The sequence below is a fragment of the Tripterygium wilfordii genome, chromosome 7 (assembly GCF_013401445.1).
Source record: "Tripterygium wilfordii isolate XIE 37 chromosome 7, ASM1340144v1, whole genome shotgun sequence".
Classification (NCBI taxonomy): Eukaryota; Viridiplantae; Streptophyta; class Magnoliopsida; order Celastrales; family Celastraceae; genus Tripterygium; species Tripterygium wilfordii.
This window is the reverse complement of record NC_052238.1, coordinates 6574551-6601708: the sequence shown is the minus strand read 5'-3', so window position 1 is coordinate 6601708 and position 27158 is coordinate 6574551. Positions and strand designations below refer to the sequence as shown.

Here is a 27158-nt window from a genome sequence, read left to right as displayed (position 1 = left end):
TTGACTTGGTTTTCATTTCTCCACCACTCGATCTCCTTGTACGGGATAAAATTCGCCCACATACACGTTGCTTGCACGTCAGGTCTCTTTCTTCCAACAGCTCTTGCAAGAGAGTAAACAGAGTCAAAGACTTAGGTCGGGGCCGATGGCTCGGCTGTCGACATTCCGACAATCAAATAAGATGTGTTTCAAGGTGGGAGAGATAGAGTTATGGATTTAAGGTTGTTAAATATCACTTTCTTGTTGTACATTACTGTGCTCTTTTTATATTACAAGTTTATTTTTTAAACATCCGATTATGAACATAAACTCATACCATCAGGCTAGCGCGCACAGAACTTCCAAAGCTAGTCCAATGCATAGCCACAATGTCATTGTTTTCTGTAGGAATCGAATTCAGAACCTCCCGATTTCATATTATATGATCCCAAAACGATTCACCAACTCCATAATCACCCAAGTGATTACACTCCCCCTACCAGGAATCGCTATGATCGCAGCCATGTCGGTACTCAGACTCAGCTGGCCAGATTTGACCTTGCTGATATATATGGGCGAGTACCAACCATCGATCCAATTATTTTTCCCCCACTCATTCTCAATGTCGGATAAAGAATTCAGAATAGTCTTTTCTAAATAGCTGCATATGTATAGCTTGTATATCTATATATATATAGATACATAGATATCCAAATTAAATGAATGATGTAAACATGCAACCTTAGAGCAGCTAGGGAAGGGAAACTGGGGGTCCCAAGTGTGACATAATCTTGAACCCTAAAGATGGTTATGTTTAACCAACCGACGACTAGGAGTCTATGTATATATGATTAGAAAAAATTCACAATTGATTGGTTAAATGGACATTTTTTATTCTATTATCCGAAAAGGGTACAAGTACAACCAGAGAATAAAATGTTTTCAGAGTTTGTCATTCAGGTTGGTTGATTGGCACATGAAACCTTTTTTATTATTATTATTTTTATTTTTAGGGTGGTCCATGTAGTCAGAGATGTGGAGTGTACGTATATTCGAGTGGAATTGTGAGTGGTTATACCTTATGTTGAAGCTAATTAGCTGTCATGGTCATGACCTGACCTTAGATTCATGAATGAACCAGCAGGATCCACAAAATGGGCTTAGGTGCGGTGCAACTTGGGCTCGTGCCATTGACATGTGGGTTCCACAAATGAGGATAGCAAAATTATTTCAGTTCAGGTGCACATGTTAGTTATGTATGATGACCAAGATCCAAGAGTTGTTATAATACAATACCTAGTGTGATCCACAAGGACCACAAACACATGCAGATATACCGGTTCAGCCTTGTCGTTTAATTTTCAAGTTATATACGAGGGCTGGGCCATGTTGTCTAGGTCTGGGCCTTATCAAGTAGTATTTGGATACCTCAGCCTTGGCCCCGTTTGTAGGGCTGAGCCTGATTTATTACTTGCCTTGTAAAAAAGTAGTTAAAACTTAGCCATCCGGAATAAATAGAAAAACGTAAGTGATAAATAATGATTGAGTTAGATATAAGCCACTTAATTTTGTCACAATAAGAACAGTCAAATAAGTTTTGTTGGATAAAATTCATAAAGTTTAAAAATAGTATTTTATAAAGAACAAAAAATTATAAACATTTGTTTTATTGACTAAAATACCATCATCTTCCCCATTCGATACCCAAAATCGGATCCTCTTTCTACAGAGGCTATTCCGACAAGTCAATGGATGGGGATACTAGTGTGCTTAAGAATGGGGAACACTCTCGTGTGTGGTTACTTGCGGCGACATCGTCTCTGACAGTCGGATCAGGCTAGTTACTTCATCATTGGCCGTGGCTTCAAGGTCAGAATTCGGTGGAACCAGCAGCTGACGACAGCTAATGATGGTTGGAGGTTGGTCGTGTTGCTCCAACACTTCTCTTTGGTGGGTCAAAGGTCTTGATCTATAGCCAGACAACGATAGTCCACTCTGCCCATTGGATCTACTAATATGTTATTTGTTTCGACCTGTTGACATGTTATCTATTTCATTATATCTATTTCGACTTGTTGATATATGACCTATTGATATGTCACAAAAATTTCATTTACTAAGGGCACAACAATGAAGATTGATAAATTGGACAAACAAATAAGACATTAAATAGATTTAATATCTACAAATCTAAAACAAATATAACATCAACAGATCCAAAACAAATATAATATAAGCAGATCCAGTTTCAAATACATCTATTTCTCTCTCTAGAACAAAAGCACCACTTGAAGATCCGTCTCTTCTGCATGTGTAGATCTGATTAAAGAAGGATCTAGAAGAATTTCAATCAATAGAAGAAGAAAAAAGAGATCTGATGGAGAAACAAGGGGAGAATTAATTGATGCACGCGGATGATAGAAGAAACAAGTAGTCCAAAGATGATAGAGAATCAATGGACGCAAGTGGCTGTGAATGAGAGAGACCTCCTCCGTTAGAGCTAGGTGGCTAGCGGGGTAGAAAGCTGATTCTATTGGTCTTGGGGTTTAGGGCACAACAAAAGTTAAAATGAAGAAGAAGCATGTCTTACAATGAAAATGCATTTTTATAAGTATGTAACTTTTTTCCTTATTTCTAAATTTTTTTGTGTAAATCTCCCTACTAGGTTAAAAAATCTTGTAAGAACAAATTCTTATTCTAATTATCAAAGGAGAGAGTCTTCTCTCTTTGGAGCTTGGTGGTTGATTGTATAATATTTTTGTGAAACTGTACATAAAATTATCATGAAATTGTATGATTTGCGGAGTATTCGTCTAGGTCCTTGTCGAAAAGCGAATATCTCACTCTCTACTTGTTTGGATAGAAAAATAAAGAGTTAATTAATTAGGGTTAAAGCATTCACATAAATATTTGTAAAAGTGGTTGAGTAGATAAAATAGAATATGAAAAATAAAGATTTTGACAAAATACCCCGCGCATTGGTTTATAGCTCACGAAAAAGTGTGTTCCAACATTTTTATTAGTTATTCTCTCTCCTCTCTCCCATCTCATCTCTGCAAAAAATGGTGGGCACGTCATTTTAAGAATCTTTAACTCTAAGGATATGTTTGTATTGGTATTTTAAAGAGTTAAGTGAGTAGGGTTAAGAAGGGAGGAGTAACTTCACTTTACTCGGATTATAGAAGAGAGAGTTTTTTTTTTTTTGAAACGGGGGAGGGAGGATTCGAACCCTGATCATCACTAGGGTGATACACACCATCATTATCACTCCAACTAGTGGCTCAGGTGTTGTAAAAGAGAGAGTTAAGTGAGATGAATGAGGTATTTTGTGACATTTATTAACTGTCTATAATAATCAAGGTGTGCCACAATATAAAAGGAAAGTTAAATCTTATGAATTAAGAGGTTTCCAAAAAACAGAAGATTAAAATTAAAAATTAAATATAACTTCCAAAAAAAGAGCCTTGCAATCCTTATAAAAGCCATGCCAAATTGTATCAAGAGAATTCAACAACCATCACAATCTCTAAATTCTTTCAAGCATTATCAACTCCAATGACTTCCCCAGTGAAAAGTACTCTGAATCCAGAGGCTCCTGCCTATGTATCTCTACCTCAACAACAAACACAAATCAACATTTCTTCTCCTCCTCCTCCTCCTGGTATTATATTTTTCTCATCTCCTATTACTAGTAATTATTACCATCTATATCAACCATATCCCTCCTACCATCATCATCAATACTACTACTACCTCAGCCCGCCTGCTGCTCCTCCTTTGTCGACACCGGCACCGGGAACGGCTTTCTTGCTACCTCCTGTAGCTATTTCTGCTCCCACAAGGCCCATTTTGCAGCATTCACCCAATAATGTGGCGGCAATTCCTGCTAGAGATGATGTGAATTCCCAAGATGCTAATGTGGAGAAAGGGTACAGAAGTGCTGCTAGACATCATGGCTCTAGCAGCAGTACTGACCATCTGCATCAAGAGGGCGGATCCTCCAGTTCCAGTAGAGATGGTCAAGGAATTGGGAATGGCTCGCATGTGCTTGAGCAAGCCGGTGCCATTAATATACCTGTGGAAAATGACGGCAACAAAACAAGCATAATTATCAAGAACATCCCAAATGGATGCAAGTAATAATTCTTTCAAAAAATCTGCGTAATTGCATGAACACACATCATGCAAACGACGTCTGTTATATATTTTTTTCATGTTTAATTATGTGCGTACGTTTTTTGTTAATAATTTTTTTTGATATGGCAGGCGTGGATTGGTCATGAAATTCCTGGATTATCATTGCAAAAATGAAAATAGGAAATCACGTTATGATTCTGCTGAAGAGCGTGTGATTTTGGCTTATGATTTCTTTTACCTGCCTATGGACTTCAGGTGTGTGTATATATATATATATTATATATATATGAGATATTTCCAATCATACCCTTGCGTTTTATGGTGGTGCAGGTCTGGTAGTAACAAAGGCTATGCATTTGTGAACTTCACCGACCCTCGAGCGGTATGGAAGTTCACCGTTGCTGCTCAGGGTAAGGCTTTGGATGGTTATAAATCCAGTAAGAGGTGCTTCATTGCCTACGCTATACTCCAGGTATTCAATCATAATCCATCATTTTATCTCCATCGATCTGCCTCAGATTGTAAATTGTAATATGTACATGTCAGGTTTATCTTACTTTGTTTGAGCAGGGAAAGGAAGAGTTTGTGACTCAGTTCAAAGATGTACATTTTGAGTGCGACTCGCCGCGATTTCTGCCGGTGACTTTCAGCCCTCCTCGTACTGGTTCCAGAAATGTGCAACAGACTACGGTGGGCATATGGGTCCGAAAGAGGATCAGGTGTTCATTGGAACAAAATGGGACAGCCAGGCTGCAGGGTGATCACTGATCTGCCAATGCTGGTTTCTTATTGTGAACTGTGATTAGGGTTTGGGTTTCAGTTTATTATTTGCATGAAATTTGTTACAGAATGAATTAATGTCAAGAACCATTATTTGTAATTTAGTTTATTCCATTGACTCTCAAGTCTAACGGTTGGAAATCATGATCGGTAGGGTTTGAACTCTTGACCTCTTAATCAAGGTAATTAATGGGATTCGACGAGATTAATGGGATTCAAACAATTTAGGGTTAGATATTCACAAATATTCACGATCAGAAAAATTCACTTTCAAAATTCTGCATGCTTTGTGAACAATAGGGATTGATATATAATATTCTAATAATTAAAAATGGGGAAAAAAGAGAGGAATAATTCCATACATGATTATATGGATTTGCATGAACAGGAAAAAAAGTTCTAGTGATGATCAAATGCGACCATACATACATACATACGTACATATCTATATATATATATATATATAGAACTTGAGTCAGATGACATTTTGATAAATGAAGGAAAAAATAATATGCATATAAACAACTGCTGTAGCTAGTAAAATATTCCATCACCTGGAAATTAATTCCAGAAAATAAAATTCATGCATGCCCATCAGCCATGGACCAAGTAATTAACCATACTAATCTCATATATGTGTGTGTATATATATATATGTCCAAAAATATGATATAAATTCCACATCAGCAAATGGAGATGACAGCATAAATATTTGTATGATCTCTGAGTGATAAATATATGACCATATGTATGCTAATGCATATATGTGCATTTTTTAAATATAAGGGAAGGGGAATAGGGAGACTCGAACTCGAAATATTTCTGAGATAGTTGTGTTCTCGCATAAATGTGCATAATGTTTTTGACAAGTATATGTGCATCTTTACAAAAGACATTTTATATATATATATGCACAAAGATGAGTATATATCATCTTTCGTAAGTATTTGCATACACATATACAAGTATATTCCTATAGTTGTATATGCATATGTGCCAGCTGAGGCAGATTCTTCCTTTGATGTGTCAAACTTGGCAAATCACTTTCATTGGTAGCTAGGAGCTAGAAAATAACGCGCACGCACTCCTCTCAACACAACCATACATAGGCATAATATATACCTATATACCTATATATGTATATATATACACACACACATCACAAAATCAATTAGTATACAATATTTGTCAAATAAATTTCAAGTAATACATAACAACACACAGATAGACAAATTCTAAAATGCGCACCAATTATACGCATCAATTTTACGTATTAGAAATCTAATGATTGTAATAAAGTACAACAAAAATGAGGACCACGCATTATATATATATATATATATATATGAAATTCTCCAATGCACACCTAAATTACGCACTTAAAAGTTAAAATACACACAACTTTTTAAGGGTGTGGATGAGTGAAATAACAAGTGAGGCACACTGATTTGGATCCCACATGTTTCAAATCAATAGTGAAAACATATATGTGTATTTTAAAATGCTTAATTTAAGTGCGCATAGGAGATGGATTCCTCTATATATAAATATATATAATTTGACAACTTCCTTCAAGAATAACTGACAAAAAAAAGCATTTGATATCATTAATTTCAAGTATTGAAACCTTTGACAACTAGTTTTGTTTAGTATTACTAGTGAAAATAAAGATCAAGCTGTTCAAACACAATTTTATAACAGAAATTGCTAGCATTGGTTTTTTTTGAACAAAAGCAGATGATAAGACATAGCCTAGCTAGGCAAGGCCCCAACACAAAATATATAATGTATATTGAAATCTATCTTTGATGTCTAATTTATCAAAGAAAAAAAAAAGTAACACAAAAATATATGTAATCTCCGATATTATATTCATGTTTATATGTATTAATTGAAGGTATAAAATTGAGCACCTAGATTAAATCTTTGATGAATCTCAGATTTATGTATTGTCTGAGAACTACTAACAAGGTGGCTCATGTCATTGCACACTTTGCTTTATCAAGTTCGACTCTATGTGTTTGAAGGTCATCTTTCGAGCCTATTTGGCTCAAGGAAGCTGTAATGATAGATCTTCTGTCAGTTGGTTTTTAATAAAAATACAAACTTCCTTTCAAAAAAAATGATCCCATTTTCTTCCTCCCAATTACCTTTCTAAAAGAAATTTATTATTTCTATAACGCAATAATATTAAGAAATCATCAAAAGTAAAAACAATAGAAAACTAAAATTTGAACAATTGTGATAGTTCTTCAAACCCAGAGCAAACACAAGTAATTAACTTATAAAATATACATTACAGGTACTCATAATTCATGTATAATGGAACAAAATGCAATTAAACTACAAAAATTCTTAATATTTGTTTCGAGAAAAGTTATGTAATTAAACCCTAAATGTTAGTTTTACTAAAATTTAATCAAAAATTCCAAATCTCCAAACAAACCCACCTCAATAGATATATCACATCCATGGAACAACAGAAATTTGACTAAATGGGGCAAACAAATCTTCAAGATTAGTATATTGTAATCTATCTTTGATGTCTAAAATATATAAAAAAAAACCTATAAATTATCAAAAAAAAAAAATCAATCTACCTTAAAAATAATAAAAACGAAATCAAATAAGATACCTTTAATTTGAAAGGAGAATCGAAGCATCTAGATATATCGAAGGTAGAGCAGCGTGATGCGAGCAAAAAAGAAGAAAAAAGAGAAGATGATCGATAGAGATCAGAGATGGAGAAAAATGTAAGCGAGTTGGGCATAACTTAAGTTTTGAGAAGAAGACAAAGGGCGGTGGAATGTGGGATGAAAATAATAAAATGAATCATATACTTTCACCGCGATCGCTTTATAGGCCCAAAGGGTAATGTGTTTCACCGCAAATATGTTAAAACATTATCTTCCGCTTAAAAAAAAAAAATACTCCTCTAATTTCAATTCTTTCCAAACATGGTAATATACCCTGATAGGATACTCTTTTAGGATACTTCCAAAAAAAACTCTTTTAGGGTATTGTCCCTTGAGCCCCAAAACAAACATATACCCTAAATAAGATTGATAGGTTTTGGAAGGGAAATGCGAGTGAGCTGGAAGAGATCAATTGGTCTAGTGTCCTAAAGTCTAGGGAAAATTAGTTGCAATAGGTCCATACAATTTTTTTGTACCCATAAGGTTTATGGGGTTTAAAACCATAATTCATTAAGGAGGAAAAAAAATTAAGCATTATTCTTATGGACTAAATTGCTCTCAATTCGTGATTCAATACCAAAGCATACAAGAATTTGCAAATTGCGATTTTTCGTGCGATTTGCAGACCCGTTTCTTTCTTCTGCTATCGTACTTCGATTTTTATAGATGGCAGGTGGTGTTTTTACATAAACGGAAGGTGATTTTCTTTTGTGATCATGTTTGAATTGAACTGATAAAGATAGATAGCTTGATATGAACCCTAATTCATTATTAGGAGAAATGTTCATATTCGTTGTTCATCTGTTAATAATTGGTGCGTTTGATAGAGTGTTTGAATTGATTTTAAATGTTAACGGAAAAGTTGTGGAAAAAATATTGAGTTTTAAAGTTGTGTAATATTTTATGAGGTATAAGTTTGACGAACTAAAAGTTGACGCCAGCGAAAAAACTGTTGAATTAAACTATTTTCTGATTAATTTTTTTTAATGATATTTACAATGAATTTTGTTTATTAAATTTAATATAATAAATATAAGATTTTATTAAAATTAATTTTAAGTCTAAATTATTATAAAATATTTCAAATAGTTTCCAGACTGACGTGTTGTTTTCAGAAGCAATCACATGGATCGATATATATATCTGTAGGTTACACGACACAAACCCAAGCCAAGCCTCTCCACCATCTCGGCCCATTGGGCCGTGGCAGTTCCAAGCCCCTTCCATTTGGAAAAGGCTTGACAAGTGTTTGAAGGCTTGGGCAAGCTTATAAGCTAGACACCAAGCCCCTCAACAACCGATATGAGACTTTTTGTCCTAACACTCCCCCGCACTCGTGGACTGGGTATCAAAGCCCAAGGCCCAACGAGTGGACTTCTTATCATGTAGAAAATCCCAGCACGGCACAAACCCAAGCCAAGCCTCCCCACTATCTCGGCCCATTGGGCCGTGACAGTTCCAAGCCCCTTCCATTTGGAAAAGGCTTGACAAGTGTTTGAAGGCTTGGGCAAGCTTATAAATTAGACACCAAGCCCCTCAACAACCGATGTGGGACTTTTTGTCCTAACATGTATTTTGATGCAGTGTTTTGCTGAATTCAACTGTGGCTGGTTTCAAGTTTTTTGATAGTATTACTTTTTTTTTGATAGTATTACTTACGACTCATTATAATTCCCTTTATAGTTTATGCTCAGTCATTTTGACCTGGCTTTGAGTGCATAGTCACCCAGATTGTATTCTTCACTTCCCGCGATGGTTTCCCTTTATTACTCTTCCTAGCTCAAATGACTAGAAATTCATTGGGTTTGGTAAAGAACATAGCCATTAGTGGAACAAGCAAAAAATAAGGGGGGTTTCCCATTTCATTTCCAGTCGTTCTGGTGTACAGTGTACTGATTCTTAATAATGGGGGCCCATCTCATTCTGTGCGTTACGTATTGTGGTCCAGTACTGATCAATAATGGGTTTCAGGTCCAATCATCTGAACCTAATAAAGTGGAACAAGCAAAAAATAAGGGGGGTTTCCCATTTCATTTCCAGTCGTTCTGGTGTACAGTGTACTGATTCTTAATAATGGGGGCCCATCTCATTCTGTGCGTTACGTATTGTGGTCCAGTACTGATCAATAATGGGTTTCAGGTCCAATCATCTGAACCTAATAAAGAAAAAATGAGTATGAGGGGTGTTGCGAGAATCGAACTCGCGACCTCTCGCACCCGAAGCGAGAATCATACCACTAGACCAAACACCCGATCCTCGAAAAGCGTTTGTGTATATAATATAGATAGACAATGTTTCACGCGAAGGTCAAAACTCCTTCAAAATCTTTTGGGAGAAGCTCAGTTGAACGAGCGCACAACAATGGTGACGACGATGAGCTTCCTCTTGAGACTGCTATGCTTATCCAGCACCACCAAAACCTCTCTCTCAAAACCCTGCTTAACTATTCCCTCTCTTCTCTCCGCACTCGTCCTCGCTTCATCTGCCGCTCTCTCTCCTCCTCTCCCTTTTCTATCACACTCTCTTCTGTGACTCCAAAGGAGATTTTTCCGTTCCAAGAGGCCCAATACGAAGATAACAATGGTACTTTTCGAAGAGTATATTGATAGTGACGATGAGAAAATTGAGATTCAAACCGAAAATCGGCAATTGGAGGGTGTTAGGGACGGCGGCGCCAATGGCGAGGGAGTGAGTGTGAGTTCTAAGCGTATGAAGCTTCTGAGTTTGATGGTGATAGAGAAGAAGGAATTGGCTTTTAATGCCCCAGCTTGCGTAAGAAACTCAAGTCACAGCTTGTCGGCAAGTCTGGTGTCGCCGATAATGTCACGGCTTCTTTCGTCGAAACCCTTGAAGCCAACGAGTTTTTGAAGGTATTTATAGGGTAAAAGAGTATTTTTCATGTCTTAACTATTGATCGAGTTTTATTTTCGTCATTTCTCTTCTTCTTTTTTTCTTTTTTTTTCCCTTTTCATTCTCCAACTATAAGAAAGTATCATGTTTACCCCTTGATTAAATCCAGCCATTGAAAAATCCTATGTGACATTATATTGTTTGTCGGATTAGGTTTTCCTCAACCTCAATCTCACTGAAAATGACGAAAATGATACTTTTCAATAGTTAAGGGATGCAGATGGGAGGAAAAAAAACTTAGGGATAAAAATGAAACACGTCCCATAATTGAGGGACCAAAAGTATCTTTTTGCCATATTTATAGTATATTTCAAACTTTTCTTCAAACTTTGACATGTTGATTTGCAAACATGTGAACTTTCGTTCATTTTCTTAGCAACCAAACATTCTCCGTGCTGCTAGCGCTATGAATATTCGTTTTGAATGTCAATCATCGTGCAGAATTTAAAAAAAAAATCATAATTTGAGTAGTACGATAACTGAGATTATTGGGATTCATGTCACTTATGTATTAAAGCAAAAATGTTAGGGATCCCCCCAATAATGAATGGAATCTCAATCATTTCAATAATTCATCTTATCCCTTTATTGATGTAAGTGTAGGAGCTCACAAAATCTGATGATTGAATCAAAGAATGACATATCAGTCACCGAGATAATTGAGATTCTATTTATGGGATTCATATCATTTATGTTATTAAAGTAGGAGTTGTAGCAGAAGCCATCGCTACCAAATTTGGCGCGGTGAATTTAGTGGATAAGGCAGTGCAATGAAATCTGAAGAGTGGATTTTATCTATTGTGGAATTTGTCAGTTGTTTGTGTTAATTAGTTTGGACCAATTTATACAAACAGATTCTGTGCGCGTTGTGCCACGGAGCCCTCGCATTCTCGAAAATATTATTATCTTTTTCTTCACTGCATGCAGCCAGAATTTTATCCAAAGCATACAAATGCCTCTTTTATATATTTATATTTTACAACACCGATTATTAACCGAACCACCTCTCGTTGCTACTACTCTATTATTCTAAACCTTACAAAGTTGATGAAAGTTCAAACAAAGAGTGAATAGAAAAAAGGGAAAAACTTGAATATTTAAATAATGTAATATTTTGACTTTTATTTTATCAAATTAATTGGATCTATTCAATTGGTAGGTATTGTCCACGATTTAACATTTAACATTTGATTGGCAACTACAAGTAAATTGTAGGTGGGTTTCAATATGACTTGCTGAATGATTTATTACGGCATATTCAACTACAGAAGATATGTAAGATTTTGCATATAAATAGTTTTTTTTGGTCATTTTACTCTATCATTAAGTTAAAATGCCCATCTCATGTTTTTTACACTGTTTTTCAATTATTTTATGGGAATACTACACCCAAATTAAAAGGAATTTGAATTGTAACAGGGAAAAAAATATCTCTAAAATTTCGAAAGATATTGCATATAATATGGAAGACTAGTTTGTGGGTGATTTTACATATATAAATATATATTTTCAAGATTTATATATTCCTAAATATCGGAGTTAATCTCATACCTTATGGTGCCGTAAGGTTCATGCTCGGTCGAAGTTATTGTTGTGGAAGATCTTTCATCGAAGGAGGTGGTCATAATATTATGTGAGGCAGAAGGTGCTAAATTGGCATCAAAGAGAATGGTTCATGGTTCATGGTTGGTTCGATCGAGGATGAGTTGGGAGGGATGCCCTTAATGACTTGACTGATTGGAGCCTCCAAAGTCTTGTACATTACGTTAGGACCCGAAGGGGTTGGACAAGTGTAGAGGGTGGCAGGCGTTGCATGTCCTCATTGAAGCTAATCCATATGTTATGGCTTGGCCGATTGAGCAGGTTGGGTGAAGTGGAAAAGTTCCTCATCATCGTCAATGTCTAATCATGAAACTTACTCTTGAGTTTCTTTCCCCATCATATATATATTTTTTGCCTCCTTTTTAATAGATAAAGTCCATCTATACAATTGCAACTTATTTTTGAATGTAATCTATCTCATCTTGTAGCTAACAATAGTGGTTGCCTTCTATCGAGAAGTTAGTTTAGATATTTGATTTTGTATCTGTTTCTATAGTTATTTTCATTATACGATCTTATATATATATATATATAGGAATTCTCCTATAAATATTCAAAGTAAGTATTTAAAATAAATATAGGTTTTTGACAATTGATTTAAGTGAAATGACTAGTGAGACTCACTTTTTTGGATCCCACATGTTTTAAATGTGAAAACATGTGTACTTATTAAGTCCTTACTTTAGATATTTATAGAACAATTCCTTTATATAAATATATATATATCAATGAAAAAAAGTGGGATTCTCTCCACCTCTTGTGATTGTTGCACAAGAGGTGGATGTAAATATTCAATGGTTGTCGCACACCATCACATCATCTACACAACAACAGAAGAAAGATTTAATAGATTAATAGGTTTTGTGACTCCAACGATGTAATTTTATTCGAAACAAAAATTAAATTTAACATAATAAAATATGATAATTTTATATCCTTGAAAGTGAACTCAAAACTTTTGATCAAAGAAATCCAACCCTCCTGAAATTTTCATCGAAGAAGAAAAATATAAATAAAATCCCTACCATAACCTTTACTTAGATTCCGCAGCCTCTTTGTCTTTTTCAAACCGTCCCTATTATTCCAATTTATGGCCTTATTTTAATTTCAGGAGCCCAAAATTTAATAATCACATTTTCAACACAAAACCGATCATATCAAATCATATCCAATTTTTTCAACGAAGAGAATTGGATCTCCGATTCACAGACGCCACATTAGACCACCAATTCCCTCCTCTCACCTATAAAAACCACTGCAAATTCCACAGATTTGTGAATCTGCGAGTTTTGATTTCTTAGGATCTGAATTTTGGATAGAGAGATGGGGAGTTTAGGGACGATGTTGAAGCATCCAGATGATGTGTATGCTCTATTGAAGCTGAAGATGGCGGCGAAGCAAGCGGAGAAGCAGATCCCGCCGCAGCCTCACTGGGCCTTCTGCTACACTATGCTCCTTAAAGTCTCTCGGAGCTTCGCTCTCGTCATTCAACAGCTCGGTCCCCAGCTCCGCGACGCTGTAAGTTTTGTGTATTCTATATGTGCAGCCATGACATGCGTGCGGGAATTTATATACGTTTTCTTGGCAATTCTGTTATGATTCGTTGTTGTGAGTGAGTTAGTGATGATTTATATTGTTTCTAATTTTGCAAAGATATTATTATGATTTGCAGGTGTGCATATTTTATTTGGTTCTTCGAGCCCTCGATACTGTTGGTTAGTCCTCAAAAATCCTTCCTTCATGTCATAAATTTAAGTTGTTTCCTCTATCATCTCTCAAATGAGATTGATTTTTATATCGTCTCCTGCTTTTGCTATCATATCTCGTTGATATATATTATCTCTTATTGAAATTGTTCTAATGGTTTCTCTCAGAGGATGACACTAGCATACCTACAGATGTGAAAGTGCCTATCCTCAAAGCTTTTCATCAGCACATATATGAGCAAGATTGGCACTTTTCATGTAAGTGTTTCTGAAACTCCACCCTCTCCGATTTCTCATTTATGTTTTCCTACGCTTTGTTGTCAATTAATAATTACATGGATCTAGTTCCTTCCTTGAAAAGTCTAATTAGATAAATTCTTTCAATTATTTGTATATGCGACTATTCTCAAGCAACTGCTTTTCATTGTATATTAGAATATTTTCTTCCAGTACGGGGTCAAGGAGGGGAATTCTCTACTGTTTAAGAGTCATTTATCATCTAACATTTCCATCTTCTTCTGTATGTTCTCTATTATCATAAGGAATAAACACATTGAGTTTGATTCACAAATCTATGACTAGGGGATTTAGCTTTCGTGTACATCTTCATATTGTAGGGGTCAGGAAAATACCTTCTCCTCACTGTAAGAAGTCCAAGTCTAGTGGACCACAGTTATAATTTGTATGTGTTAGGGTGTTTTTACGATCTTAATTCTCGTGCTAATTTACTTCTTTCTCTTCTACAAGGTGGCACAAAAGAGTACAAGGTGCTCATGGACCAGTTTCATCATGTTTCAACTGCTTTTCTGGAGCTTGGAAAAGGGTAACTTGTGTTCTTGTAACTTAATTTCCATAACTATTAAAGGATCTTGTATGCATTTGAACAATAATCCACTTTTAATAATGCATATTGCCCCTTGCTAACCCATAATATTTGTGACTTTTGTGTTTATTCTTGGGGAGTCAGAACCTAGCCTGAGTTGGATTTATTTCATATTAGCGGGTTCTGCATGCTTCTCTCTTCTGTATGACTAATCCATGGTATTCATGGCAGTTATCAGGAGGCCATTGAAGAAATAACACAGCGAATGGGCGCAGGAATGGCAAAATTTATATGCAAGGAGGTAAGTGACGCATGTTGCAGGAGCAATGGATAGATAGATACCTAACATAATCAATTAATTGTGGACAAGACAAGCACTAGTTTCACCCAAAAAAAAGTAGTTCTGTGCTGTCTAGTGATTTGTTTAAGTCTCTATTTTCATGCAGTTATTATCATGATGATGATTTCCTAGAAAAAAAAATCACCAACATATATCACAAATAGTAATGGTGAAGATATATGTTTGGAGTTTAAGTTGCCCCTTGGATTTCTGCTGTTAAAGATAGTCGAATGATAATTTTGTTTTACGTGAATATTGGTTAATTGCAGGTGGAATCCATCGATGACTATGATGAATATTGCCACTATGTAGCAGGACTCGTAGGGCTAGGTCTTTCCAAGCTTTTTCATGCCTCTGGATCTGAAGATTTGGCTTCAGATTCTCTCTCGAATTCCATGGGATTATTTCTTCAGGTATTGATCTGTTGTATCAAGCAGCAACATGCTATCCACCTACTTAACTTTTATTTGAATATATTGAGTAATGTCATACCTCCTGCTTCTGATAAATCACAGAAAACAAACATCATTCGTGATTATTTGGAGGATATAAACGAGATACCTAAGTCCCGCATGTTTTGGCCTCGCGAGATCTGGAGTAAATATGTTAACAAACTTGAGGTTTGTTTCTTTCATATGATCTATTTTAACGTTATCAACTTGCTTTAATGAAATCTGGTTGCATCCAGAATGACATAAAATTTGTGAAATTATACATTTCATAATTTACTTTGCTTCGCCTTATCTAAGCTGACATTCTTTTTGGTATCGTAGGACTTGAAATATGAGGAGAATTCAGTCAAGGCAGTGCAATGCTTGAATGACATGGTAACTAATGCCTTGATCCATGTTGAGGATTGCTTAAAGTACATGTCCGCGCTGCGAGAACCAGGCATATTTCGATTTTGCGCCATCCCTCAGGTTGGATTCTAATTCAACAGATTCCTAAAATATCATTCAATGTCTTGTAATTTAAGTATTTGATGTGTGAATACTTTTTTTAAAATTTGCTTTTAGGAGTGTATTAAAGGAAAGAACTAAAATACTGTATCAATGGTGCTCAAGATTGTAACTTGTTTGCATCAGGACTTAAACATGTAAGCCAGACAGTATATATCAGCAAGAGGAATTTTTGTGACAGGCTGACAGCTCCATTGTAAACTCTTTTCTTTAGTTTCGCTATGCAGCGAACCATTTCAGGCATCCTTTGGGTTATGGCTGACGTTTCCCTTGGGCTTGTAAATGAATATATGAGACGAATGGTTGATACTAAAATGATACTATTGCTAATAACATGGCGGATAGGATGAAATTCCTGGAGCTTACACCCGATGCACAGTTGCTTGTGGAATTTCTTGTCTGATTGCAGCATATACTAAACTATAATGAGCTTCTTTTCTTTTATCCTCGGCTCTCTGATAGTCTGGATTTGTTGTGTTTTCCTCGACCTTATTTAGTAGTCTTGTTTGTTCTGTTTCGACTTGAAGCCCTTTAGTCTTCAATTTGATATTCTGTACTGCCGCGTCTATTCAAATCAGAACTGTTTATTTATTTTCTAGTTTTCCATCACTTCATGCCGTCTATTCGATTGAAAAGTCTTTGGAACTGTTTCCGGCCTTAAAGGAGAAACTTTATAATATTTTATGGTTCGAACATCTGATATGTATCCATATTAGTGTGCCTTAATTGATATTTCTGGAAGATTGTATCCCATTTGACGTGTACTGTTTTTGCCAGATTATGGCAATTGGAACGCTGGCACTGTGCTACAACAACATTGAAGTCTTCAGAGGCGTAGTGAAGATGAGGCGTGGTAAGATATCTAACCCTTGTACAGTGATTTGCGTTGTAGTTGAAAATGAGCATGTTACATATGTAACAGAACATTTGTTTATGAGGCGTGTAGAATTTTTAAGATTGGAGGACTTATTTTTTCATTCGTTTGTGGCCCAATGGTAGAGTTGCAATGGTGCAACTTAGAGGGTACATGTTAAATTCATGGAAACAGTCTCTCCACGTATTATGTGCATAGGGGTAAGGTTTGTGTACATCCTATATGTCCCTGACCCCGCTCACTGCGGGAGCCTTGTGCTCGGGAGTTGTTTACTTTTACAAGTTCTGCTTTACTTGGGAAGTTCCACTTTGCTTGCGATCAGTGAAGCCACATGAATTATCAAGTTCTTTGTTACATAGATGACAATTAGTAAGGACCCCTACTAACTGTGGATGGAATAGCTGATTTTTTTGTGTTCCCTGGTTCAGATGAGTTGGTGTGTGTTATATTAGCAATAGCACACCATTTATGTTTGTCTAAACAAAATGCCTCCTGTGAGATAAGGAGATATTATTTGAAAGGGAAGCAATTTGGTGACCTTTGGTCTTGGAAAATCATGCTTTATCTGTATATGCTGTGGGATTAAGGATTTGGTGATGATACTGATCTCGTCTATGCTTTCTAGGGCATCATGCTCCATGCACTCTCTGATTCTTCATAGACTGAGATGCATATAAAAGATGAAACATTGTTGATGTTTTTGATTCCACTTGTTGCTACTGTCGTTTTCCTTGCGTGATATTTCCTCAGCTAACAGTCTTTGATACTTTGTGGCTATGTTTCTAGGTCTCACTGCAAAAGTCATTGACCAAACAAGGACAATGTCTGATGTGTATGGTGCTTTCTTTGACTTTTCCTCAATGCTGACGTCCAAGGTATAATGGTTCTACCATTTCTGGACTAATGGTTTGCAAATAAGATCCACAGCTTTAATTTTTTTTGCTTCTGAATGTTTTCTATTCTTCTTAAAGTTACTTCAAAATTTTTTTTTGGCCTGTTACCATTCTGTCTAACTTGGAGACAAGGTTAAGAAAATGGAATACTCTTATCACATCCTCAGATCAACACCCCTTCCAAAATAGTGTAATTGCATTGATAAGTCACATTTTCATTGTGATACTCTTCAGTGCAACTGTGGTGGTTTATGAGTCAGAAAAAAAATTATAAATGAAATATTTCTTTTGTTTACTGAAAAAAATGAAAGATTTCTTTTAATTTTTTATGAGGGTTGGTAATTTGATATAACCTATGCACGGTGTACCTTTTCTAAATTTCCTCACGGCGACTTCTTCCGCACTAAAAATTTACTACTGCTGACTGTAGGTTGACAAGAATGATCCTAATGCAGTAAAAACACTGAGCAGGCTGGAAGCAATACAGAAAACTTGCAGGGACTCGGGTGTCCTAAATAAGAGGTTTGTCAAAGACTTTGGCTATCCTCAGGCTTTAGATATGGTTCTTTTTTCTTTTATTTTCTATTCTATTTTTTTTTTTAATTATTTCCTGAAGTTTCATTGACAAATAATTTATGGGTTTCTACCAGGAAAACTTACGTACTTGATAACGGGTCAAAATATGCCCCTCTTTTGGTGAGTTTCTGCCTCTATCATCTCATCTTAAGAAGTCTCTTGGCCTATTTGGAAAATATTTATTCATCTGCTGATTTTTTGTAAATATGTTGAACCTGTATGCAGTTGGTCATCCTTTTTATTGTATTTGGCATCTTTATCGCCAATATGTCCCCTGGCTGGCCAAATAAGTAGGGTAAGTTTTTTTTTTCTTTTTTTATTGTTATGAATTTATTCTTCAGCAGAAGGTTAATGGTTGGTCGTGCGACTAATATAGACAAAAGTGAAATAGAAAAGGAAATGAGGGCTCATGTTTCTTTCGTGCAGGACGTCGGCCACTGAGTTTCTTGTAACATGGATGCCGGACGAGAATGGCCAATGCCAATCCTTTATCAATGGACATCCTTATCTTCTGCTTGAGTATATAGTTTTGCAATGGATATGGTTGACTGTATATTCAACATATTTTATGGAAACTATTGATTGTAAAACCGACATGAAATGTATCTTTGCGAGGACCTAAGTGTGCTTAGTCAACTTTTCTTATTGGCCGAACAGATTCTATCAGCAGCAGACATAAGTGACCTCTGGTTTGGTTCTTAGTCTAGCTGTGATCATATAATAAGCATAATGCCTATTTAAATTCTTGTAAAGCAATTTAGAACTGTTCCTTGCTTTCGTATGATGTGTTAATCAATACATGATCTGCCATTGATCTGCCGAAGGTTCCTATTTGTACTTGAATCTGGGGCGTTAATATTTTATGATTGAGGATATTGTACGCAGTAGAACTCGTGCAAAGCTTGCGGACAGGACCGAGTCACAGAGCTCCAATGTGACTTGAGAGCAATGAGAGTCCGAGAATACTGTGTGAAACGAAATTATATGATTAGGTCACTTGATTACTGCTTAGAGAAGTTGGAACTAATAATTTTGTTGTGTATAAGAGACGTGCAGAAGCTTTTTACCAAAATTACCGTATGCCATCGCATGGTTACGTGGGACCTTCATAAAATCATGGGCCGGGCCAGGATCTCACATAGCATGGACCAGGCTAAATGTACAGTTCTTAATCCAAACCTGGCCCAAAAAGAATTCGAGCTTAATGAGTAATGACCAACCCAAGCCCCGTCCATAAAAAACTTTCCCAAGCCTGCTTTACAGGGCCAGGCCATCTGGTCCATGATAAAGACAACCGGAATGGTTTCTTATTTATTGGGCCAATAAAAATGTTGACCCGATCACTTCTATTACACAAAAAGTCAAATCAAATATGTATTCTAATGCCACCACATTAGCAAAACATATCTTCCAATACAACCACATCAGCAAAATGCAAATTTCTATACAATTTCTCTTCCCACCCAACATGGAGGTCAACAACATTCCATTCTTCCATATTATCCACAACAAAACTACACCAAAACATCACATACCAATACATCCACATCAGCAAAACACTTATCCCAATTCATCCACATAAACAAAACACACTTTATAATACAACCACATCTGCAAAAGACAACATATTTCTTGGCCAATAACACTTTACCATTACAAGTACCCTAACCTCTACTTCCTACTTTCCTAACCCATCTCCTTATGCGTTACAATTTGATACAACAACTGGGCCTCCCACGTGTAATATTGGATAACTCGTCAAATAATTATTTTCATAAGCACTCCCTAAAAAAAAATAAAATATATATATATTTGAAACAGGGAAAAAGATTCAAACCTAATCACCATGAATACACACCATCTTTACTGCTCCAATTAATGAGTGACTCGGGTATCCTAGAAATATTTGGCAACTAAACACAGACGTGATTACAACCTTGCACCAAAAAATAAATCAAATGATACAAGGAATGACATTCGTACAACATTGAGGTTAAATAAAACAAAGAAGAGGAGATTGTCCCAAAATCTACGACACATATCAGAAGTCCATAAAAGACAGGAGCTCTGCTCTTCTTTGACAACATCCCCTTCTACCTTACAATTAAAAACATACACACATACAAAATCCCTGAGGCCAAAACCCAGTAGCAAAGTTCAGAATACTTCAGCCACTTTGCTGGCAAGAACGCGGTCCCGTCTCTCAATATATCCAAACGGGAACCATCCGGCTTTCCCTTTACATTCCCCTTCAGCCCAGCCATTGTTTGACACCTATCGAGAATGCAATCATTGAAAATTTGTAGATAAAGAAAAGAATAATATGTAGAAACAAGTCACAGAAGAAAATGGTAATCACAGATTCAAATGAGAGGTAAAACCTTCCGAACAACAACATAATCACCAACAGACAGTGATAGTTCAACATCAGATTCAGCTTGATATGACTGTACAACCTGCAACAGAATGTCAAACAAAAATCAAATAGCAAGTATCAGTAGCTGCCTTTCACACCAGTACCACTCATAGTCACAAAAGGCTCGTTACTAACCTCCCCTAAGAAGTAACCCATGCTGTCTGTTGAGCCATTATGTGTTTGAGATGCATATACTCCATTAACTTCTTCATAAGGAGGCGGGGGTGGAATGTCAGTCTCAACAGTTGGGTTAGGAGATGCTTCAATTCGGTGACGCTCTGATACCATCTATTACAAGGACAGATAATCACGATCATAAATTGATGTTCCAAGTCAAGCCACTGTAATTTTAGTTGCAATGATTGGAAAACTAGATGAAAACATCATAATATAATGATTTCCTACCTCGCCTTCAAGCTGGTCAAGTATCTGAAGGACTCTCTGATGGTAAGTACGTTCTGCATCAACCTTAAAAAGTACAGACAAAAAGATTGATAAAGCCTCAGTCTGTTATCAACATGGGGAGTGGTTCACTACACCGCCATTTTTGTTAAATACAACACCATAAAAAAATTTTAAAAATTTTGGACAATCATGCCTTTTTACAAAATGACTAGAAAACACATTATATTAAAAACAAGCGGTTGCAGTCTCAAAAACATCCCATTCATATCAGCTGAAAGCCACAGGAAAGCAATAAAAACTTTGATTCACTAAGCAAGAGCTCTCAAGATACTCCGAAACCTCTAAAATTTCAAAGACATGAGGTTACACAATCAAAGATATTCCTCAGTTCTTTTGCAGAATATTTAGTAATCCTATTTACGACCATGATAATTGATCCAAATCTCTTACGAAATCATCACATGCTAAATATTTAACAGACATGCAGACTATGTAGAACATGTTCAGCTCATCTAATCCTCTCATCCCTCAAGTTATTTCCAGTTAAAAGTTGCTAAGCGTAAATCCACCTACTGTGCTCATAAAGTGTCTAATAATTAAATCTCATTAAAAAATGTCCTTGAAGGAAAATCAACCATGATTTTGTAGTGGAGACGAAAAAATATAAAAAAAATAATCATTTCATTATCTTTTCAGCTCTACCGCTAAAAATTTCAAGCAAACCATAATGAAACAAAATAGGATGCATGACGAAAATGGGGTGTACGTATGAGTGTGCTTTAATCAAAATACATTTAAGGGTATAATAATAAATTTTGGGTGGTGTATTTATAAAAACACAAATTTTAAATTGATGTTCTAGTGTATTTAACAAAAATAACGGTGTATTTAGCCACTCCTATCAACATACCATTAAGAATTGAATGGTATTTATGGGAAGAAAATTACTATACCATAGCTATAAGTCGCTGGAGGGTCAACCTCTGTTGTTGGGCTTCAACAGCAGTCATCGCTGCAGCAGCTTCCTTGCCCAACATTTGCATGTTGGTTTTCAAATCTTGAAGCTTTGCTTCTGCACTTTCCAATTTCATGACATTCTCAGCATTGCCCTGCGTCTCTCTCACTTTAGCTTGGCGCTTGGAAACTTCAATTGCCTGTCTAGGTTTTAAGGTTTGCATTGTAGTTAGGAATAGGGGTTATCAACTAGGATTTGAAAATCATATTGTAAGACAAACAATTTTGTAGATAGTTGATCTTAGGCCATAAAAAAGAATAAAAGGCTTGACATCTCTCCAGTAAACACCAAATTGTAAAGAAATTAAGAGAGCCAATTTCCAAGAAAAGTAACTTGTAATCTTATGTGTTAATTCCCACAACCATCAAGAAGCCCAGTAAAAGGCAGTTTTGGGAATACCTGAGCCTCTGCTTCTTGTCGCATTCTGTCATATCGTTGAGCAAGATGACGAGCATCCTCCAGTGGAGCTCCCACCACCATAGCTCTTAATGGTTCAGCAACCTGACAAGAACAATCCATTGCTAATCAACCACACAATATTATAACCAAATGCTGAAGTATACATCAAAACATTGCCTTCGAGAATACAACCAACGGAAATTTAATGCCAAGTTCAATATCAATCGTCAGACCTTTCCATAATGATAAAGGTCATGGATTCTCGTTGGAACTTTTAAGCGTGAAAAAATTGGTGCTTCTTACAGATAATATGAAGAATTATCATGCAAACACACTCTTCTTCAACTCTCCTTGAATCCTAACCTTAAGCAGGAACATGTGGCCTTGACAGCCCAGGCAGTGTGAGGAGGAATTTCAATTCAGTATGCTCGATACTTGAAACAAACTAGTCAATCACTGTAACATATTTATGCTTTTGTAAAATAAGGACAAGGATATAATTAATGGACCCCTTTCTTTTTTTCCCCTACAATGTAGGAGGGATAGATAAGACGCGATGGCCTAACGGCCTAAGCAGCAAGGAGGAGAAGCGCGTTTCAGTGTGCTAAATACTTGGAAGCAAGTTACTACATCATTGCCTCCCCGAATCCTCTCAGCAACATAATTTTAGGTTTAACATGGCCAAGAATTTTGTAAAAGAAGTAACAAGGGAACATCTACTTTCTATTGTCCGTCTCTTCTTTTTTCTACACTCGGAATAGAGCAGATGAGTTTTGTAATTAAACATGCAAACCAATAGCCGGTGATAATTACAGAAAAAAGGGAGATGCGGCAAAAATGTAGAACAATTAGTTCTGGCAGATAGAACACAAACCACTTATAAGAATACTAATTTGATTATAAATTTGAAATAGCATGATAGTGGTTCAGTACAAGTCAAGGGCCAAATCCAACAGGCTGTCAAACAAAGTTTGAGAGAAAACATATGTTAGTGCGTGGACCAAGCTAGTACTAGGTTATGTTTGTATATAATAAAACTTCCACTCAGATACATATTTTGTAGAAAACCTCATAGGAAATGCTTGAAGAGCCATCTAGTAAATGCTTAATTGTGCATTGTATAACAAGGAGGAGGATATACGCATCCTACCACCTAAATATTGAATTAATATTCTGGTATTCAGAAAATAGTTCAAACCTGGGTACCAAGAGCTTTCAATAGATTCCCATGCTCCTTCTCCATTTGGGCACGAGCATGCCCATAGTTCAATGCAGCTTTAGATAATGTATTACCACTGGTACATGTATTTTCAGAACCATATTTTCTGCTATCCTCTGATATCTTTGTTCCTGGTGAACAAGGCCCAAAATAAAAAGGATTAACATTAAGACTGGAACTATAAGAAACAATGACATCAAGGCAAACTCACCTATTTCAACTTGTTTGGACCCAGTCACAATATATCCCTCAACACCTCGAACAATATCCCTTTGGAAGTGCTGAAAATGTAAACAAAATATAGTCAGTTGAAGAAGAGAACTAACACTGCAACACACAAAAAGACAGGCCTAAGTTGGATAAACAACCTTGCCGGCACGTGTTGATATGTATAATTTCTCAAGTTTCTGATGCTGATGGAATTCTGCCTCATCAGTAACCATATTGTCTGAACCTCCGTAACCTCCACCTCCAAATTGTTTGAACACCGCCTAAGTTTACAAACTTGTTTTCACAAAGACTTTTGAAGTGAAAAGTAAAATGTGAATGATATCCTTTATCCTAAAGCAATTACATATATAACATTTTGAAGTCGAGAAATATAGCAAGCAGTGAAAATCCTGAGCCTTCTTGACAATGGTAATTCCATTAACTTTCCAAAATAATACCACTATGATGCAGCCATGGCTCTGTCATTCCAATCAGAGTTCAATGCAAAATGAAGTGAATTAATTCCCACTAAAGCTATCATGCACAAAATTACGTCCTCCCAAATTCCCTGTACACATCAAACATATCTTTTGCTTGCCAAATATGATAATAGTACATCCGCAATAATACCTAACAGATCTAACACTCGAAATTAATCTACAATTTGAGCTAATCTAATTCGAAACACGAAGAGGCATATCTACCAAATTGAAACGACAAAACTGGAAAGTCGGGTAACAGCAAACAAACAGCTAGCAAGAGCTTTTCCAATCAAATCAGATTAACGAAAGTGCATACAAGCAGAAAATATCTGACTGAAATAGACATAATCACACACAGACAGACGCAAGAGAAAGAAATCGGCGATTGGAGAAAACAAAACAAAAATTCTCAAATTGATATCTCAACAGACTTGTATATATGAAAAGTGTCAATAAAAGGTATTAGATCTGCTTCTTGAATGAAAAATTAGGGTTCACTGTCATGGAGAGAGAGAAGAGAACCTGTTGTTGCCTGGCGACCTGCTCTCTGAGCCTCGTCGCTTGCTTTCTTATCGCGTCCATTAGCGATGGAGCACGAAATCTCTTGATCTACCAGAACTGAATACGTGAGAGAGATTAACCTTTTGAATTTTTCTTGCAAGAACTAGCTAAGCTTGGGTCGTCTCGTACCACTACCAGAAGACATTTTGTTTGTGTTTTTTGAAAGAAGAAAGTAGCAGTATTACAATGAGACCGTTCCCATTTTAAACTTAATTAAACGACGTCGCATTATGCCAATTTGCTCGTAATGAAATGCCAATTTATATTCAATTAATGTAAAAAAAATCCAATTAATGTTTCAAACCAATCAAATTATTAGGTCATTTGAGAATGCGTTGTGTTTTTTTACCTTCGATGTGAGTTGAATTGTATTCAAAATTATGGTGAGATAAAATGAGTTACTATGATAAAAATATTTGTCGTTGTCCACCGCAACAAAGTACATTTGATACGTGCCGAACACACTTTCAAACGTGCACTTTTGTGTTTTCACTCACCACGTCCACAATCTAAATATTGAGTTTTGAAAATCATTATTAACAGGCGAATTTGAATCGGACCAACCACGAAATATTTTCTTACCGTTCAATTATTCTACAAGCTTACTAGCTTAGCAAGCTAAAAGCTAAAGGCAATGAGAAGTACTCAATAGTGTTCAAAGCTTAAATCTTACGTCTCCTTTTTTGATGAAAGTTGTAGCCTCTAATGAATACTCACTTCACCATCCTTCAAATATATATATATATATTACATGCTGGTATGATAATACCAGCTAAGGCTCCTATGATTATTGAGATGACTATTTAAGCTTCTAAGCTAAGAATACACATAAGTTACAACAGAATGATTAACCCAACCAAATGATAATGGAAGGAAGATATCGGATAAGACTACAACAAGAAGAGAGACCAGATAATTACTACAACAGTTCTTGTCCATTATTTTCTGCTGTGGATCGAATTTGAAAGGTATGAGAATGAGAGAGCAGAAAATGAGTCTCAATGACGAGAGAACCAATAAACAACTACTTATAAATCTCCTTCAAACTCTTGAAGGAGGGAAACTTTGGATGTAACTTCTTCAACTCTCAAAAGGAGGATGTGCAGCATGTGCTGCTGTGCTACAAGACACAAGTCCACATCCGTTATGGATTGGCCATGACCGTGTTAGCCACAGAAGATAATGTTGTGAAACAGGTTCCCTCATAGACAGCAGATTAACGAACAATAGATAGAGCAATTGAAAAACAATAAAGAGAAGAAGAAGAAAACATGATTTACATGGTTTGATAGTATGCCTACGTCCATGGGGTCTATGGCTGCTTTTAATATAGGAATTTCAATAGTACATTCGGCTAGGATTTTAACTTTTTTTATATCAGCTACCTAGATACCCGAAAATACAGTTATACCCCATACAAAAATAGCTAACCCACATTAGTAATACCAAACCATACCGCGGGGGCTCCGGCCCCTGTTAACAGTAACGAAACAACAAGTGTAACCACGATATTGATACACTATATATGCTCCCCTCTCACACAACTTCCATTTTTCTCAGAGCTTTTAGGTATTAAGTAATTTTTCTAATATGAGCCATTATATAACAGATAGTACCCTGGACACCATTAGCTTCTTTCTTTCGTTAGCACTATTATAAATCAGATACTATGAGAGCATCACATAAATTCGAGGCAAACAACTCCAAAAGCCAATGTCCGCTCTAGGTCTAATGCCCGCACGGTTTTGCCCTTAGAAGGATCCTCTTTGTCGAGAGAGATTGAATATTTATAAACCACATTGAGGACACGAGTAGAGGCCTTCTGGATCGAGTCCTTACTCTGATACCCATAGGTCTGAGGATCGTAATCTAATACCATGTTTAAATCCAACCCAAACAACTCGAAGAGGTATTGTCCGCTCTGGTCCCATAATTTGTTGGAGAAGTTGATATCTACGGTTGTTCAATAGAGGTGTGCTAGCTGTCCTTAAAGGTAGATTCCACCCCCTCGGAGGAGAAAAAACTCGGTGCAACAAATTATAGTGGCTACAATGTACGTACCTTCTTAGTCTCTGTGCACTCAAAGACCGAGGTAGACAGCAAACCAATACTTTAATTTTAATAACCCAGATAAATCAAAAATAATGGAGTGAAGGCAAAGAAGCGAATTTTTTTC

At 36.2% G+C, this 27158-nt stretch overlaps 3 protein-coding genes and 1 non-coding gene across 4 annotated transcripts; 2 read left to right on the top strand and 2 right to left on the bottom strand.

Moving 5' to 3' along the window:
• The first annotated feature begins 3534 nt into the window (after nt 1-3534).
• LOC120002550 (protein MEI2-like 1) lies at nt 3535-4884 on the top strand. The gene is made up of 4 exons (XM_038851317.1): nt 3535-4115; nt 4246-4371; nt 4447-4588; nt 4687-4884. The coding sequence occupies exons 1-4, from the start codon at nt 3535-3537 to the stop codon at nt 4882-4884; spliced, it is 1047 nt and encodes a 348-aa protein (XP_038707245.1).
• A 4887-nt stretch (nt 4885-9771) lies between these two features.
• Nucleotides 9772-9843, bottom strand: TRNAP-CGG. The gene has a single exon. It is a non-coding gene; the product is annotated as a tRNA-Pro (tRNA).
• Nucleotides 9844-13234: 3391 nt separating this feature from the next.
• On the top strand, nt 13235-19094 carry LOC120002694 (squalene synthase 2-like). Its single transcript, XM_038851466.1, has 14 exons — nt 13235-13622; nt 13777-13819; nt 13979-14068; nt 14558-14633; nt 14865-14934; nt 15243-15386; nt 15489-15593; nt 15747-15893; nt 16710-16785; nt 17593-17681; nt 18130-18221; nt 18350-18395; nt 18501-18570; nt 18702-19094. The coding sequence occupies exons 1-13, from the start codon at nt 13428-13430 to the stop codon at nt 18567-18569; spliced, it is 1242 nt and encodes a 413-aa protein (XP_038707394.1). The 5' UTR covers nt 13235-13427; the 3' UTR covers nt 18570; nt 18702-19094.
• A 996-nt stretch (nt 19095-20090) lies between these two features.
• Nucleotides 20091-25161, bottom strand: LOC120001366 (SH3 domain-containing protein 2-like). The gene is made up of 10 exons (XM_038849651.1): nt 24944-25161; nt 24098-24220; nt 23941-24010; nt 23709-23860; nt 22511-22612; nt 22050-22250; nt 21097-21159; nt 20827-20979; nt 20657-20731; nt 20091-20549 (listed from the first exon to the last, which is right to left on the bottom strand). The coding sequence occupies exons 1-10, from the start codon at nt 25001-25003 to the stop codon at nt 20433-20435; spliced, it is 1116 nt and encodes a 371-aa protein (XP_038705579.1). The 5' UTR covers nt 25004-25161; the 3' UTR covers nt 20091-20432.
• Nucleotides 25162-27158: the final 1997 nt, after the last annotated feature.